The sequence below is a fragment of the Lates calcarifer genome, unplaced genomic scaffold (genome assembly GCF_001640805.2).
Source record: "Lates calcarifer isolate ASB-BC8 unplaced genomic scaffold, TLL_Latcal_v3 _unitig_5784_quiver_486, whole genome shotgun sequence".
Lineage (NCBI taxonomy): Eukaryota > Metazoa > Chordata > Actinopteri > Centropomidae > Lates > Lates calcarifer.
The window spans coordinates 194797-211650 of NW_026117725.1; the positions used below are offsets into that span (position 1 = coordinate 194797).

Here is a 16854-nt window from a genome sequence, read left to right on the forward strand (position 1 = left end):
AATTTTGTGTTTAACTGTTTTTAATTAATAACGATGCTAGCCACCGTGTGTTGTGTTTTTGCAGCCACAAATTCAGTCGTTGCTAACATTACCTAGCTTGTCACTGTAGAGTGTTGAACAATATTGTTAGCAAACATTGATTTTTAGATGCCATTACAGCATTTTTAGGCAGTAGACTGCCTTTTTTACACATATATTTGCTTGATTTACCTCCAACTCACATGTATTTGGGCTGGACTCAGGCAGAAGGCTGAAAGCTATGCTAATATTCAGGGTTGTGAAAGGAGTGCCAGCATCAGGAGGGCGTTTAAACCTGCTACAGCTCTCTCTGCGTTAGGTTTCTCTAATATTCAGTTACTGTAATAGTTGAAGTGAATGTAAATGTCTTAAGTAAGTATTAATTACTCTTCTCAATCTTATTGTTAGGCCTTGTTGAGAATTTTATGAATTTAAGACAGCTATTCATCATTGTCACAATCTTTTAACAGACAAAAATCTTATTTGCTATTCTCTAACAGTGTTAACTGTAGTCTGGCTCTTCATCAAAATTTTGAAAATAATGTATTTGATGGTCTAATGTTACATCAGGTAGATTCACTTTTTTGTCTTTGATGTCCTGCAGACAGAGTGGCCAACACTTACATTACCTGAGGGGGCATTATTTTAATTGCTTGTCCAGGTGCACGTAATACAAAAAAAACAAATAGTGGTAATAATGCTGGCTCATTATTTGGTCGTCTGATTTTCAGTTGTGATACCATAATCACATTACAATATTCTTATATAGTACACCATTAACCTCTTTTACCACCTAAGTAATAGTCAGATAGTATCAGTCAGTCAAACAGTATGGAGAGAATCCATAGATTAGTTCCACAAAAGTAAAGTGCTCAAAACAAACCCCAGACTCAGATGCTGCAAGAGGCTTTTGCCTGCAGCAACAATGATGGAAGAAGATAATGTTGCAACTTATATCAGCAAAGACATGGCTACAATTTACATGTTCAGTAGTTTTTGTTTTTAGCTCATTTCATATGACAGTAGTTTGATAGAATATTCCATCCTGTTATTGTTACTGGCCAGTTGTAATACAGGTGTCCTCCCAGGTGATTAGAATTCATTGCAAATATGCATTCTAAAACATAACAGTTAACATTCATTTAAAATGAATCCAACTGTAAATAAAACAGTCAGTGGAATTAACCACCACGTCTCTCTATTAACCTTGTAGCTCTTGCAAAACCACACCAACCCTGTCTAACACACAGGATTCATTGTCAGGTGAGGTTGCCAAGGTTCTAAGAGGGTCTCACAGACAATTTAAGATTTTCACACTTGGTTCATGTCTCTTCTTCTTTTAACTATAAGCCTCTTGTATGTTTCATTTTCAGTCTACCTGAAAAACCTGACAGTCCTGTAACCAAAAGTCCATTTGTGAAGCAGAAGATGTCACAGAGGACCTATTGAAGACATGGCCCAGAGTTTCTTCAGAGGAGGACAAGAGGATAGGAGGTAAAAACTCTGATGACACAAACCTTTCTGTTACCTTTTCTACATAGAAGACCAAAAGAGGCACTATTAAAACTACCTCTGACTGGCAGCTTTCTCACCAGAGCAGAGCACCTCAGGCTGATATGGAAGCCCATTTCCGCCAGTATTAAAAAAAAAGTATTAAATCATGAGGTAAAAAGTCAAAGTTATGAGATAAAAAGTCATAATTGTGAGATAATAAGTCAGAATTATGAGATAAGTCAAAACTATGAGATAATGTTGAAATTATGAGATAAAAAGTCATAATTATGAGATAAAATCTAAATTCTGAGATGATCGAAATCATGAGATAGGAAGTTGAAAGATATAATGTCAAAATTATAAGATAATTAAAATAAAATAAATAATAAAAAAATAATTATGAGACAATGTCAAAATTCAGAGATAATAAATTAAAATTATGAGATATGTCGAAATTGTGAGATTTAAAAAATCATAATTATGAGATAATGTCGAAATTACAAGATAATAAATCGAAATTATGAGATAATGTCAAAATTGTGAGATGAAAAAAATAATTAGGAGATAATGTCAAAATTCAGAGATAATAAATTAAAATTATGTGATATGTCGAAATTGTGAGATTTAAAAAATCATAATTATGAGATAATGTCGCAATTACAAGATAATAAGATGGAATTATGAGATAGTGTCAAAATTGTGAGATGAAAAAAATAATTAGGAGATAATGTCAAAATTCAGAGATAATAAATAAAAATTATGAGATATGTCGAAATTGTGAGATTTAAAAAATCATAATTATGAGATAATGTCGAAATTACAAGATAATAAGATGGAATTATGAGACAAGTCATAATTATGAACTAAGTCAAAATTATGACATAAATTGAAATTATGACATAAAAAATCATAACCATGGGATAACATCAAAATTCCGAGATAAATCGAAATTACGAGACAGGAAATTTAAATTATGATATAATGTCAAAATTGCAAGATAATAAGTCGAAATTACAAGATAGTGTCGAAATGGTGAGATAAAAAGAATCATAATTATGAGATAATTGCAAAATTATGAGAAGTTGAAATGATGAGATAATGTCAAAATTACGACATAATAACTGAAATTATGAGATAATGTCGAAATTACGAGACAATAAGATGGAATTATGAACTGAAATTATGAGACAAAAAATAATAACTATGAGATGACATCAAAATTCTGAAATAATAAATCAAAATTAGATAGATTAGATACGAGATAGGAAATTGAAATTATGAGATAATGTCGAAATTATGAAATAATAAATCAGAATTAGATTAGATACGAGATAGGAAATTGAAATTATGAGATAATGTCAAAATTGCAAGATAATAAATCAAAATTACAAGATAGTGTCGAAACTGTGAGATAAAAAATCATAATTATGAGATAATGTCGAAATTATGAGATAAGTCAAAATTATGACATAAATTGAATTTATGAGATAAAAAGTCAGAATTATGAGATACTTTCACACAACACTCAAAGTAGCAGTTCTTTGGTATGAGTTCTATTCAACTTGACAACGAAATGGATTGTGAACACATTGAAGACTATTTTAAACATGGCTTCACAACAGATGAAATACTTAATTTGCTTGCTGATTCACACTGGATTATATGGAACACACACACCCTTGAAAAGAGAAGCAGCTCTTGTGTAGACAGAATAAAAATGATGTGATTGAAGTGGCAATCTTCATTGAACAGCAAATGGAAACATTTGGTCATTGTCATGGTTAACTTATTTAAGATAACATGGCATGGCGAGGACAGCTAGGTGCACCACTGGAGTGCATGCAGACTTTTCCAAATTATTATCTCAATTTCAACGTATCATCTCATGATTATGACTTACTATCTCTTTGACTTAATGTGAGCAGTTTTTTTCTTATACCAGTAGAAATGAGCTTCCATAGGATGAAAACATTTGAACATCTAAAAATGCTTACTTATGATACTGTCTCTGTTTGTGGCCAAGACAAAGTACTGAATTTTCTAATCACTCTTTAGCTCGTTTAAGAAAAACATTGTACACAGTGCTTTCTTTATCTGCACTATCAATTAAGAGGCTGATAGTGTGCTATGTTGCCTACTAACTGACATTATCTTGTATTAATATACTCATAATTCCTTATTTGAACAAGATCCTCAAGGTCAAAGAAAATGCTGCAACCTGTTGAACCTTACAGTGATCATCTTAAAACAGGTAGTTCACACACAAAATATACTATATGTCTTAAGTGTCTTTATAAAAAAGTGGAATTATATGATAATATATGATAATACAGTGCAAAATTTTCATGCTCAGTTCACATTTTAGCAATGTTAAGACAAACTTAGAAACTAAGCGATTAAATGTTTTCTCTCTCAGTACCACCAGTGAAACAAACTGTAATGCAGTGCACTGTTATGATTAGGTAATGTACGGAAGTCTATCCAGATTGTTTACATTCACACAGTGAAGATGTGTTATCAGTTAGCTGTCAGTATCTTGTATCAGTATTCTTATAATTCCTTGATATACAGGATCCTCAAGATCTAAGAAAAGACAGCAACCTGTTGAGACTGAAAGTGATGAAAAAGAAACAGGGATTTCTTAGACTACATGCACTGGAATATGTGCACATTAGTTTAACTTGCTTTTGTGATAATAATGTCAGTGTTGAAAACATGTCAATAATTTACTGTAACTTCATAAATATGTATTTTGGGTGACTATCATTCTCAGCGACAATAATTACACTACCAGTCTTTGTACTTTAACTAATAAATATACAAAAAAGGTTACAAAGAAGATCATAGTTGATAGAATTCATATTAATGGTTATTACATACATCATTTCAGGTAATAACTTGCAGGAGCAAGCTATGAGAGTCACTGCTAATAATGTCACACGTCTTACTGTTAGCATAGCTCTTCATCAATTTACGATTACCTGAATTTTTTTTGAACAAATATGATGGACATAGTAATAATGGAAATAGACTACCAGGCAGCAGTCATTTAATAATATGATTTAATGTGATCAGTAAAATCACCAAATAGGTGAATTTCAAATAATCCTAAATACATTTAAAATATGTAAGTGCTATCCTGAGACTGAAAAAGGGAAACCTCATGTTACTATGCATAAGGGGTCACCCACTCCTTCTGTCAAAGGTCCACTTAGCCTATTATTGTTTAATATTTGTATTTTTGTACAGAATTTGTGTTATTTTTATTAGTATTTGCATATATCAGTGTGAGCAGACTCAAAACACATAGTGAACGCCTGATAGCTAGATATTAGACTTGATGGTCTCAGAGTTCATTTGAAAATGTCACTGAAGATTGCAGTCCTGATTTTTTTATATTGTTGTTATACATCATCTGTGGATCTGCATTGATTTTAAAATAACCTATTTGTCTCAATTGTGAAATGTACTGACCCCGGTTCCATTCTGAATGTCAGTGCAGATCTGAAACTAGGTATATATGGCACCAGGCAGCAGAAAAAGCTGCTTACTGACCAACAGCAGGTGATCATCAGGTCTTAAGAGTCTCAGAGAGAGATACCACCTCTCTTCTCACAGTGGAGTATAACCTTATTACTCAAGTACTTTGTAAAAGTAGTTATTCGTATTGCTTGTGTTCTTTATTCTGTTGTCAATCAGTCAGTACAGACAGCCCAACATTTCATACATTAACTTGTATTTCTAGAGATTTCCAGATTCTACAGTGTAATGCTGTTTAAAAAAAAAGAGGTTATAGGTGCTGTGGTGTGTTTTTATGACTTTGCTGACCAACATTACATGTGAATAAGTAAGTCTCATTACTGCGCAGTTAATTATAGGTAATTGAATTGCTGGTCTCCACTCCTGATTTTCTTTTTTCCCCTTGTCTTTTAGAGACTGGTCAGGTGGGGAAGTTAATGATTTCATTTACGACATGCATACAGTCATGAACTAAAAGAACGTAAAGCAAAAGAAGCAGCAAAAGAAAAAGCTAAAATTCAATTCAGAAATTGGAATGGGAGTTTGGGGGGGGGGCTTTGGTCCCCACAGGAACTAAAATTAAGGTTTAAAATTTAGGTTTGAGTATTTGATGTATTTGAAGCAAAAATTTATTAGGAATTTTGCAGTTAAAATTATGTCTCTAGACCACTCAGAAAGGGTGGATCCCATCAATACCCTTCCATACAGTCGGTCCCACGGGGGAAGTAAAAACGGGTATGTGTGTGTTTGCCGCTGAAATATGCCTCATTTGTCAGTGACATGAAGCCACCAATCTGTCCCAGCTGGGTGCGTATGTGGATATGTGGATAAATGTAAACACACAGACAAAATCTTAGAGTCAAGGTCCAAAGAAAGCTAAAATCCTTCTCTGAGAAATTCAACTCATTCTGAGTATTGCATGAATCTCATTTACTTTCTTGTTTTATGCATTTTCTCATAATTTAAAGATTTAATTGGGAGTAAAGGGTAGGATATTTGACTTTTTGAGTTTTGGGTTCATGTGAGGTGAGGTGTCAAAGAAACTTCAGAAAGAGTCCTAGAGTCAAGGAGAGGTGTCACTCTCAGTTCCCTGTGTTCTTCTTAGTATACCACCCACCACTACAAAAGCATGAGCTGAGTGCAGTGAGAAAACTGTGCGTCTCAACTATTTTAACCTTTGAACCTACAAAATTATAAAATGATGGTTTGAAATATATTTCACTGGTCAATCCAATTCCGTTCTAAAGCCAAATTTAGCCCATGGCTCTGTTTTTATCCCATAGCAACTAAATCTGATAAAGACACAGATTACTTAACAAATTTTTCACAGCTGAAGCAAAAGAAATGTCAAAGGGACAACGTGCATACAAACACAGCATCAACAACATAACAGAATAAAACCCAGCAAGAGTTTAGGTTGTTTTTACAGAACTACATTGACTCTCATTCGATTATCATTTCAAGAAATCAGTTTAGTACACGACAAACCGCAGTGAATGAGATAATTCTATTTTACTTTTTAACCTTGTAAATCACCAGATTTAAACATTATGTGTTTGCACTGAAGATTTTCTACCCCTTGTTGTGCAGGGAAAAAGAAAAAAGAAAATCACTGAAAAATTACATTTGCCATCAGAACATCAGTAAAGTCCCCCTAACTTTTTTCAACCTGCCAACTTCTTTAAGAAAATACAGCAAAACTTTATAAATTCTGATATGAAGATGAGGTCAGTTGTATTGTTGTATTTGATTACATTGGATTTAAATTTTTAATTCAGTGCAGATATAAACTGTACACTCACTGTTACTGTGCTGGCCGTGAGGGCAGGGGTGTTGTTGTCATTTCCCGGCTGTTCACTGTGTGTGTGTGTCGGCGTGTACAGTGTCAGGGCATGCTCAGTCACTGTGCTCGGTCCTGTGTAGTCAGCCGGTGGGTGGGTATGGGACGTAGTGTACTCAGCAGGGATTCCATTCTGTGGTGGTGGGGGGTACTGGGCTGGTGGGAAGGGTTGGGCCATGGCTTCAGGGGCAGCTGGGGCCTCTTGGTTACCCTAATATAGACAGATAAAGATAGGGACAGAGAGAAAAAAGGGAGAAAGACCAGCAGGTTTGTTTCTTAGTGGCTGATCTGCTTGTCTGAGTCATGGTGCAGCTTGTCAAATATATGCTTGTTAAATTATAATGCAGATTGATTTTGTTGCTGGCTTTGATAGGGTTTCAACATTTGGTTGCTGGTATGCAAAACTTCCCCCAGAAAATTCTAAACTTAAAATATATTTGATCTATCTATACCTCACTTAACTATTAAATGTTATCTTGGGTTCTGAAATGGTCAAGTCCTTCCATCAAAACTAGCAGGCAGAGTTCTTCTTCCAATTGGTTTAGCAAGCCCCCCACATTATTAGCTGAGCCTGTCAGGCTGTGGTTGGCCTTAAGGCTTCAGTATAAATGCTAAATGCTTGCCAGATCATCTAACAGTGTTTGACACATCCTGTCTCATGGTGGAATCAGATGGTCGAATCCCTCCTGTCCTGGTGTAAGGTGGTGTGAAAACAGGCAAGTTTGGCACTTCTCTCTCAAACTCTTTTCCCATTCTTCACACAGCTACTTCTGTCACCTTTCATGTGTACAACTGAGTACAACATGTTGAATGCCTTCAAAGCACTGTTAAGTGTGCTCTCAATTTGTATCATTTATTTATTATAACTTGTCTCTATGATGGTGGAATTTTTGCCCCAAAGTTGGGCCTTTTGGAACATGTATAAACACTTACACTTGGCCACCTTTACAAAAGGTCAGGCAACACATTACACAACCTAGTTTGTTTTCAGTATAGCAAGAACTTCCTGATGTGAAGAGGTGAAGAAGAACTGGGATTTCTAGCAGCCTGACTGGGAGATTTGCTGAAATTCTACTACTCTGGTAATAAACATTCCCTCACATGTACAGTGAAGGCAATGTGGAAAAAGTAATAACAAAGAAAAGAAATACTCCCAACAGGGGCTTGCTGATAGCTGAATGGTCATAGTACATACCACATAACTGCAGTGTCCAGCTGGGGACCCTTGTTACAAGACAGCTGGTAATAAATCCTAATAGTGAGAGTCTGGAAAATGACACAGGAAATCACCTGATGATTTCCTGTATCCCTCAATGAGACATAGTCAAATCAAATAAAATTACAACATGAATCCTCGTCTGTGTGTGTGTGTGTGACAGGGACAGTGAGCATGCATATCCTTTATACATGGAAAGAAGAGAATATTGGCTTTATCTGTAGAAGAGAAGCATGTTAAATCCAGACATAAATCTCACCCACATTTAAATTTTTCTTTAGAAAGATGTTCACCAAACACATAACACACAAACACTCGCACAGAAAATGAGAAATACATAGGCCAAAAGAAAGTGATGTAGATTACACCCTTTAAAAAAAAGGTGAGAAAGATCAATTAACTGATACTTTTAGATGACAAAGTCTGTTTTGAGATCTGTGTTTCTAATAAAGGTTGGCATTTTCCCTCTCCTCTCAATTTTTCTCCATTTATTCCTCACTTGCTTCAGTTGCATGCTCTTTCACTGCTGTCCAGGCTCCTTCTAATTTACATGCCTGTCAGATGCCCGTTTCCTCCAACCGATGATGATGAATCCATCTGACATATTAGCAATTCACTTTTCTAACACAGTGTTCCAAAATGTGATAGAAAATGGCTTAAAAATATATAAATCATTCACAGCAACTTATGTAGGGCGAGGCTCTGACCTTAAATGTTTCCAAAGATTTCTCTGATCAATAGTGGTATTGAAGTTGGCTATTCTTATGCATGGAGATTGATGGTGTTGAGCATAACAAAACAGGTTGCCGATGGCTCGCTGACTGTAGCCACACCGTGGCAGAGTCACTTTCGACTCCCTAGGCAGAAAAGTGTTTTGCTCAATTTAGGGTTTACTCACTTCACATACAAATAAAGACAAAATAAATTTCTTGCAGCAAACAAGTCAAATCATCAATAATAAAACTGGACTTAGTTGTGCTGGTTAGATTTGGATACAAATATTACTTTTTCAAATGTTTTGTGATTTCCTAACAGCTGACGTGAACACTCACCCAGTAGAAATATACACATACACACATACATACTTTAATAGTTGTTTTCAAGTTTCAGTGGCAATTTCAGCTTGTAGTTATTAGGGCCCGAGCAACGAGTTGCAGGACCCTCTTGTTTTCGTTTGGTTTATTTGTTGTTATTATTATTTTTTTCTTTTTTTTCCCGCCTCCTAAATCGCGTTTTTGAGGGCCTAAACATGCGTGAAAACTCATGAAAATTTGAAAATTTAATAATTTAGGGGTCCTGAGCATGGGCGTGGTAAAATGGCCTCAGTAGCACCACCTACATTTTTAAACAGAACAGCCCCTCAAGCCCGTTGCGCCTAAAAATCTGAAAATGTGCACACATATGTAACATCCCATGACGCACCAAAAAGTCTCTTGGAGCCATAGTATAAACCCAACAGAAAGTATTTTTATTTTGACCGGAAGGTGACGTTGCTGGCTCAAAAAATTAAACTGGCTTCAAATTAATTTGAAGGAATTGTAGGTTATTTTGAATTCATGTAATCTTACTCCATCACCCTTTCTGTTTCTTACTCCCATATGTCTCCTCTTGACCAAAGCTGAGTGTGGATTGATGCTGTCTTTACAGTTTGGTTTTGATCAGTTAGGAAATTTCACACGGGGTTGGCTGATATTTTCATGTTACACAGTGTACGGCGACAGGAAAAGTGCACGTCTACATCCACCGGCGTCGAGGTGAACCAGCTGAATATAAGCCACTCAAGTTGACGACAAGTGCATTGAAAAGTAAAAGCTGCTGGCCTTTACCTTTTCTTTGTCAAACCGCCTGTTCGGCCAGTAGTTAGTAAAGTAATATTTTCAGCGTTGTCCACAGTCTCATGAAATGTTTAACACGAAGCACAGCACGCTGGTTAAGCTCATAGCAAACTGTTACTAACAGCTAAAATGAAAGCTTGTCTGTATGTAGTCTAACTGGTTAGTTTGTCACTAATCTCCAAATTTTGCAAATTGCTATAAACTTCACTCTCTTAAACCAGTAACAGTCTAAGCTGGACTGATAGGGGTCTGTATGGATAAAGATAAAATCCTAATGATACCCATCCCTACAGCTGGTTAGTGGCTTCGCCCTGACTTTAGGCAGATGAGATATTCACTGTTCAAATAACTTCATTATAAGCCTTGTTTAAGCACAAATGATTGATATATGCACCCAATAACAGCACTTAAAAAAATGCTTTTGCTCAAAGCTCAAAGTTTGTAAACTCAAGTTAAAACTGAGTTTTATCTCCTTTTGGGAGGGGGTATCTCTCTCTCTCTCTCTCTCTCTCTCTGTGTGTGTGTGTGTTTGAGGGGGGAGGGGAAGATGAGTTGATTGAGTCTGTGAGAAGCTGCCACAGGGAGGTTACAGTCAGGAGAGCCAAGAGCTGTCACAGATGATGAGCTCTGAAAAATATTATCACAGAAAATAATTAGCATAAAAGCTTTTATTTTAAATTTTTACATCTCGGAAGTGTGAACTGTTACGCCAGCGTGTGCCCTGCGACCTGCGTTGACCCCGCAGTTGCCGGTACTGTAAGGTACTGTAAACTTGTAGGATCATTAAAATCACCTCTCATAAATCAATTGCTTTCAGGCGAAGCGAAATATTGTGAAATTTTAGCTATTTTGTATTATTTTGACAATTAAATCTCAACCTTGGAAACATCCTATTATGAGCATGTACAGGACTTTTTAAATATTTGGAAAAGTAAATATTAAAACTTTCCTATAAAACCTGAACATCTCCAGTACATTGCTCTGGCAACTTGGAAAATTCCATCTGCTATGAGTAAGTGGACCCTGATTTTAGATTCATTTTCCAACTAAATTTCTTAGTATTCTGCGCAATTTTATTCTGATTGATTTCCACCAACATTCTCCTCTAATGTCATCTTTCAAGCTTTTTAGCTGTAATCGTTCTGTCTGAAAAAGGTCTGCTTTGTTCAACCCCTTCTGTCCTTTCTTGCCGCCACTTGACTTGCCCCCAGTCAATCAAGCTATTGACCTTTCACTCATGACAGTCAATGGGCATGTGGATGGTTGTTAAAGGCTGGATTTCATATAATTTAGCATGGTTTTACTGTGGTTCTCCCACTTTTGGAACAGTACACATAAATTCCAGGTTTACACAGTCTCTCTATTTTGATCCTATATACCGGCCTGATTTCTGTGACTGTTAATCTCGGTCTCTGCAGGGTGGATGTGTGGCCTGGGGTGAGTCTTGGTTCAGTAAAACAAGGACCCTCATCAATAGGCCTCCCTGCCTTGCAGCACTGATAAAGACCGGAGCTGATATATAACCCCACCTGGCAAATACACACACTGGAGATAAGAGCATACACTTACACAAACACACATATACCACCAGTGAGCCATCAACAAAGACAGTCCAGTTAAATAATAGCAGCAGAGTGTGTGAAGTGAGTGCTGCAGGGAAAATGCTTCACTTGGAAGTTTTTATTTTAATATGCTTAAATCATGAGCTGAGGTGTGATACATCTCCCTGTAAGTATGCACGTGCATTATACGTGTGTGCGGCACAGGCACAGGCTCACACACACATACACACACACATACACAGCCATGCTCATGAGCTGAACACGAGACAGTTTGCCCTGCTGGGGTTTAGCAGGGAAGAGGGAACAGGAATAGAGGCTAAGGGAGAAAGAGAGTTAGAGAGAGCCAGAGATAGAGTGAGAGAGAAAGTGTTAGAGTCAGTGAACATCCATCATCAATCAAAGTGACTGAGGTGCTGACACACTGAGACATCCCCAGATCCTTGTCGACAAATTGCGCTGGTAAATGATTTCTTCAATCAGCTAAATCATACTATCCATCCCTTTCCTTCTCCATCCTTCCATCTATCTCTCTGCATCAGCCACCTGTCTCTCTCTCTCTCTCTCTGTGTCTTTCTCTATCCTCTGCCTTTCCCCTCATTGAGTTTATTTCCCTTTGGCTCAGTGGAGCGCCATGCCAGATGTTTGATGGATTCCAGCTCCATTTACACATCAGGCAAATGTATGTTGCACCTTCTGTGTCTTTCTCTTTGTCTCTCTCTCCACATAGACAGCACAGGGGCTGACACCGCTGACATCTCACCCTCTGACAATGGCTCTGGGCAGAGAGAGAGGGGAACAGAGTAAGACAGAGGAACAGTCCGCTTCACTGGGTGTAGATGAGGAAACAGCTTCCCCACCTATGGCATTGGATGAGGGGGCAGACCCTGCAGAAACACTAGTAGCTGAACAGGCAGCTGCATCCAGCAGCTTGTCAGGGACAGAGGATGTGATCAGCAGAGAGGGACAGTGTGGAGGGGAATGCTGGGAGTGCAGTGGAGATCCCTGGTAATCAGTTGAGGTTGAGGATAGGAATATGATTCTGAGTCAGATTGTGTGGTAGCTGGGGAAACTACATGGTACAACACAGATCCGTACTCTCTGGAGGAGATACATGATTTTTGGAATGAAAACTTCTGAATGACACCTTGGAAAGTCAGAAAAAACACAAAACCATTTCAATGATATACAAAAGTTCATATAGTCTATTAGTTTTCTGCAGAAGCTGGTTGGTTTTGAGCAGCTTGATGAGAAAATGCATTTTTCCCAAAGAAAGTACATCACAGCCTTGAGAAAGGCAGCAAAGGGGAAAAACATTAAAAGGTCAAAACTTGTGAAATAAATTCTGATCATGCATCACAGGATGCTTTCTTCTCTTTGCTGATCCATGTTGTACTGTTTCTGTTTTATGCAGGGACTTGGGTTTGGATATCTTAACATAAATGGTGGGAGGGCCAGATGTAAGAGGGCTTTTTTTGACTGTGAACTAGAGGATGTGGTTTTTCTGCAGGGAACTCATAGCAACCAAACTAATAGATTGTAGGCTGTGGTGGGAGAGGTTGTATACACTCAGCCATGGCACCAACCTGAGTAGGAAGGTAGCAGTGCTGCTAAGAACTAATCCAAGGCTTCAATCAGCTGTGGAATTAATTAAAGGGAGGTGTCTGATTTTAAGGGTAGAAAATGAAGGGTGCACATTCTGTCTATGCCCCAAATCAGAGGGCTGACACATTAGGTTTTCTCTGTGTTTTGATGGATGAGGTACAGAAGCATGGTCAGGAGCAGTTGATCATTGGTGGGGATTGGAATTATATCACTGATTTCACCATGGACTGATCTTCATAGTACTCTTGGAAAACTTTTATGCAACCGGTCCTTAAAAAAGGAGATGAAAAACTAGAGGCTGGTGGCCCATTTATGCACAGACTATAAATTGCTTTCCAGAACACTGTTGAATAGATCAAGGGACTATCTGAACATACTTACTCACATGGACCAAACATGCTGTTGTAATAGCAGAACAATAATAGAAAACCTCTTTCTCTTTAGACATGCACTTGACCTATGTAAAATGTATGAATTTGAGAGTAATATTCTTCTTTAGATCAGAAAAAGCATTTGACAGGGTGGACCATGGCTATTTGTTTTCAGTATGTAGAGCTTTTGGTTTTGGTGATCACTTTGGCCCATGGGTGGGATTATTTTACTTTGGTATTGGTATTGCTTTATAGGTGGGTGAATGGAGAGAGAGGACAGCACCCAGTCTGCCTGTAGATCTGCAGTGGGAAAGAAGATGGATGAAGGTGTTGAGGGTCTTTTGGGGATCAAAGGCAGAATTGGGAGGGTGTGGTGGAGAAAGTGTGTGGCAAGTTGTCTAAATGGATTTCATTGTTACTCCAACTGCTATAGGGATTGATTTTTGGTTGCCGATAACTTAGTTGTCTTAGCACTGTGGCATAGACTGGTTGTCCTACCTCTACCAGGAGACCTGATTGAGGACATCTAGTGGGCCATGGTGGACTTTTTCTTGTCAAGGCAACAGTGGATCCAAGCACCTGTCTGATATTTTTTCTGGTGGAAGAAGGAGGCTTCATGCACATTACCACTTGGGTAATGGCTGAAGACCACACATAGACTGCTGTACATCTGTGGTGTGTGGTGACTATACACAGTCAAGCTTATCCTGCAGAGGGCTGGTAGTCTGGGCTACAGTAAGCAACTGTTCCTGCTGAGGCTGGAGAGGGCAGATCTGATGAGCCTGCCATCTTTCTGCGCCTCTGTCCTGGTTGCATGAAGGCTCCTGATGGCCACCGCAGACCTGTGCTGCTCAGGCTGGTCTGTGGCTATTTGAGGAGCCACTATTTTTTACCACAGCTTCATTCAGGCCTGGACTTTTGCCTTCTGCCTCCTTTTTTCAAGGCACCACAGTTTGGTGAGTTTGAGGACTTTGAGAAAAAGGTAACTTATATCCTGTGTGAAGGTAAAACATGGTCCACCATAGTGGACTGAGTTTTTTTTGGCTCAAGCTCTTCCCTGAAAGGCTGTTGGCAGTTCCTGTACAAGCTACCAGTTGAAAAATGGTTGACTGACCTCCAGTGGAGGATTGTACACACGGTGATAACCATGAACAGATGCACATAGATCCTGATCAAGGGGAAGTGTGTCTCTTTCTTTCTTTCTATCTGTCTCATCCCCTATAAAAGGTGTAAAAATGATTAGTTCACTTGACTACCCCATACTCTGAATGCAACTAATCAAGCTGATGATTAGTTGGAGATGCTTCTTAGTCATGTCTTTCCCCAGGAAAAGCAAAATTGGGGTACCAAAAAGAAAGGAAAGAAAGGAAAGGGAATGCAAACTGAGGGGGAATCACATATCAGAAGAAAGGTGAGCACAACTAACACAAAATGTTTTAAGCTATCAGCAGTTGTTTAGAAACAGAACTAAGACTTGTCTGTCTATTTGAGAGAACGTTTAGCAGAAAGAAAGAGTTTAATACACTGAAGGGTAATTAAAAGGTTCACACATAAACACACACACACATGGTTGCACAGTGGGTTTATGTCTAATATTGATTCCCTTTTCTTCAGCTATTTTCCAAAATAGCCCAGGGCTTCTCTCCACCCTCACTAACTATTATCCAAGCTCTCTGCTGGGCAGAGATGCTCCATAACATCCACTCCACCCCGCCCTCTACCCCCACCCCCTGCAGCTGCACCGGCCTGTGTATGTCTGTAGGATGTAATATATTGTAATGATCTTAGAGAGGGATTTGGAAGAGATGTAATGAAGAATACATTGAGATAAAAATGAAGCCCACAGTATACACCATGTGCATGTGTGTTTCAGCCCGTTTAGCACTGTCTGGGTCCCTTGCACTATCATGACTACAGCTTAATTATTAGGGATTGACAGAGACAAATCATGAAGGTTGGGGCAGAGAGCCAGCACGGCTAATTAGCCAGGTAAATGGTAAATGGACTGCACTGACAGAATATAGCAAGTTCAGTATTTTGCCCAAGGATACTTTGACATGCGGACTGGTGGAGCCAGGCATGAAACCACTGACCTTCCCATCAATAGACGGATAGGATAGGTAGTCTCTTGTCTTATGCAGCTTTTTTGGCCAGACTGCATACACATGTCAGAAACCTGTTGCTTTTGGGAATTATTAATAATAATGTGCACTGCAGATATTAAACATAAAATAGGACAGAAGGAAAGGAAAAGATAGGGAGAGAAAGATTGGAGGGGAGCAGAGGGAGCCCTCGTTCAAAATATAGCAGACATTTTGTCAGTAAACAAAAAGTAACATTATTGTCTTTGCTGGATTCCACTTTAATTAGGTTTAATATGTTGTCTCACCTAAAGTGATGGGGCAGAGAAGAATGAAATGAAGACTTACAACTGAAGAAAAATAAACAGAAGACATAATGAGCCTGCTTAGTTCTTAAATGGATCACTTTTTCAACCACAGTTTAATTTTTAACACTCCAATACAGTGTGGTCTCCCTCTGACATAATGGTTATGATGGAATTTGATACAATTTCTATCATGTTATTATGACTAAATGAGGTAACTGTGCAAAGTCCCAAATCTGAAGTGTGGTGTAGTTATGTGTGCACAGTAAGTGACCATTAATCCAGTCCAAACTGTCAACCAGCAGTAAATGTAACTGTACCTTATTTTTCAGCCCTTCTGCTTGGCTCTGTTTTGTAACAGTTAAACCGCAGTTTAAAATAAAAACTTGAATTGAAGTCCTAAATTTTGACCTTTTGATACATGTTATTATTTAATGACATCATGTGGCCAAAGTTTCAAATTGCATCTGCTGATGAACATCATGACAAGTGATTGAAGGCTCTAAAAAAATTTATAAAATCTTACTTATTGGCCCAGTTGCATCAACTTTCATGACCTTAGACAGCAACTGCTGCAGGTTTAAAGAGACAAAAATAGCACATGAACAAGCTTCCAAGCATGCATTGTTTCAGAATTAAAACTCTCCTGACAGCTTTTTTGTAATTTGAAGAAAACAGACATGATGTAAACTTCAGTAAGTAATGGTCGTTTCTCTTTATAATAGTGAAAAAAAAAAGCTAACCACAATGAACGATAGTATTGATTTCAGTCCCTTCCCCATAGGCTTAGAATTTAACAAAGTCAGTGGAAGCAGCCTAGCATGTTTTCTTTGTGCTGGCTCAGGTACAAAATGGCTTCAACAGCTGCAGCTGATAGCTCTGCATGTCAGATTCTTCATGTGTAACTGACTCCTTAAACTGACTAAATGTAAAACAAAAACAAATCTGTCAGTAATGACTGTGTTATTAAGCAATTGATTCAACTTGAGGAAACAAGTTCAATTAATGTAA

At 37.9% G+C, this 16854-nt stretch overlaps 1 protein-coding gene across 1 annotated transcript in view; it reads right to left on the reverse strand.

The window, feature by feature from the left end:
* Positions 1-16854, reverse strand: part of LOC108876794 (RNA binding protein fox-1 homolog 3) — a 266422-nt gene that overhangs the window by 78416 nt on the left and 171152 nt on the right. Inside the window, exon 3 of the mRNA XM_018666526.2 lies at positions 6834-7082. Coding sequence (XP_018522042.1) covers positions 6834-7082 — 249 coding nt within the window. The remainder of the gene's footprint in view (positions 1-6833; positions 7083-16854) is intronic.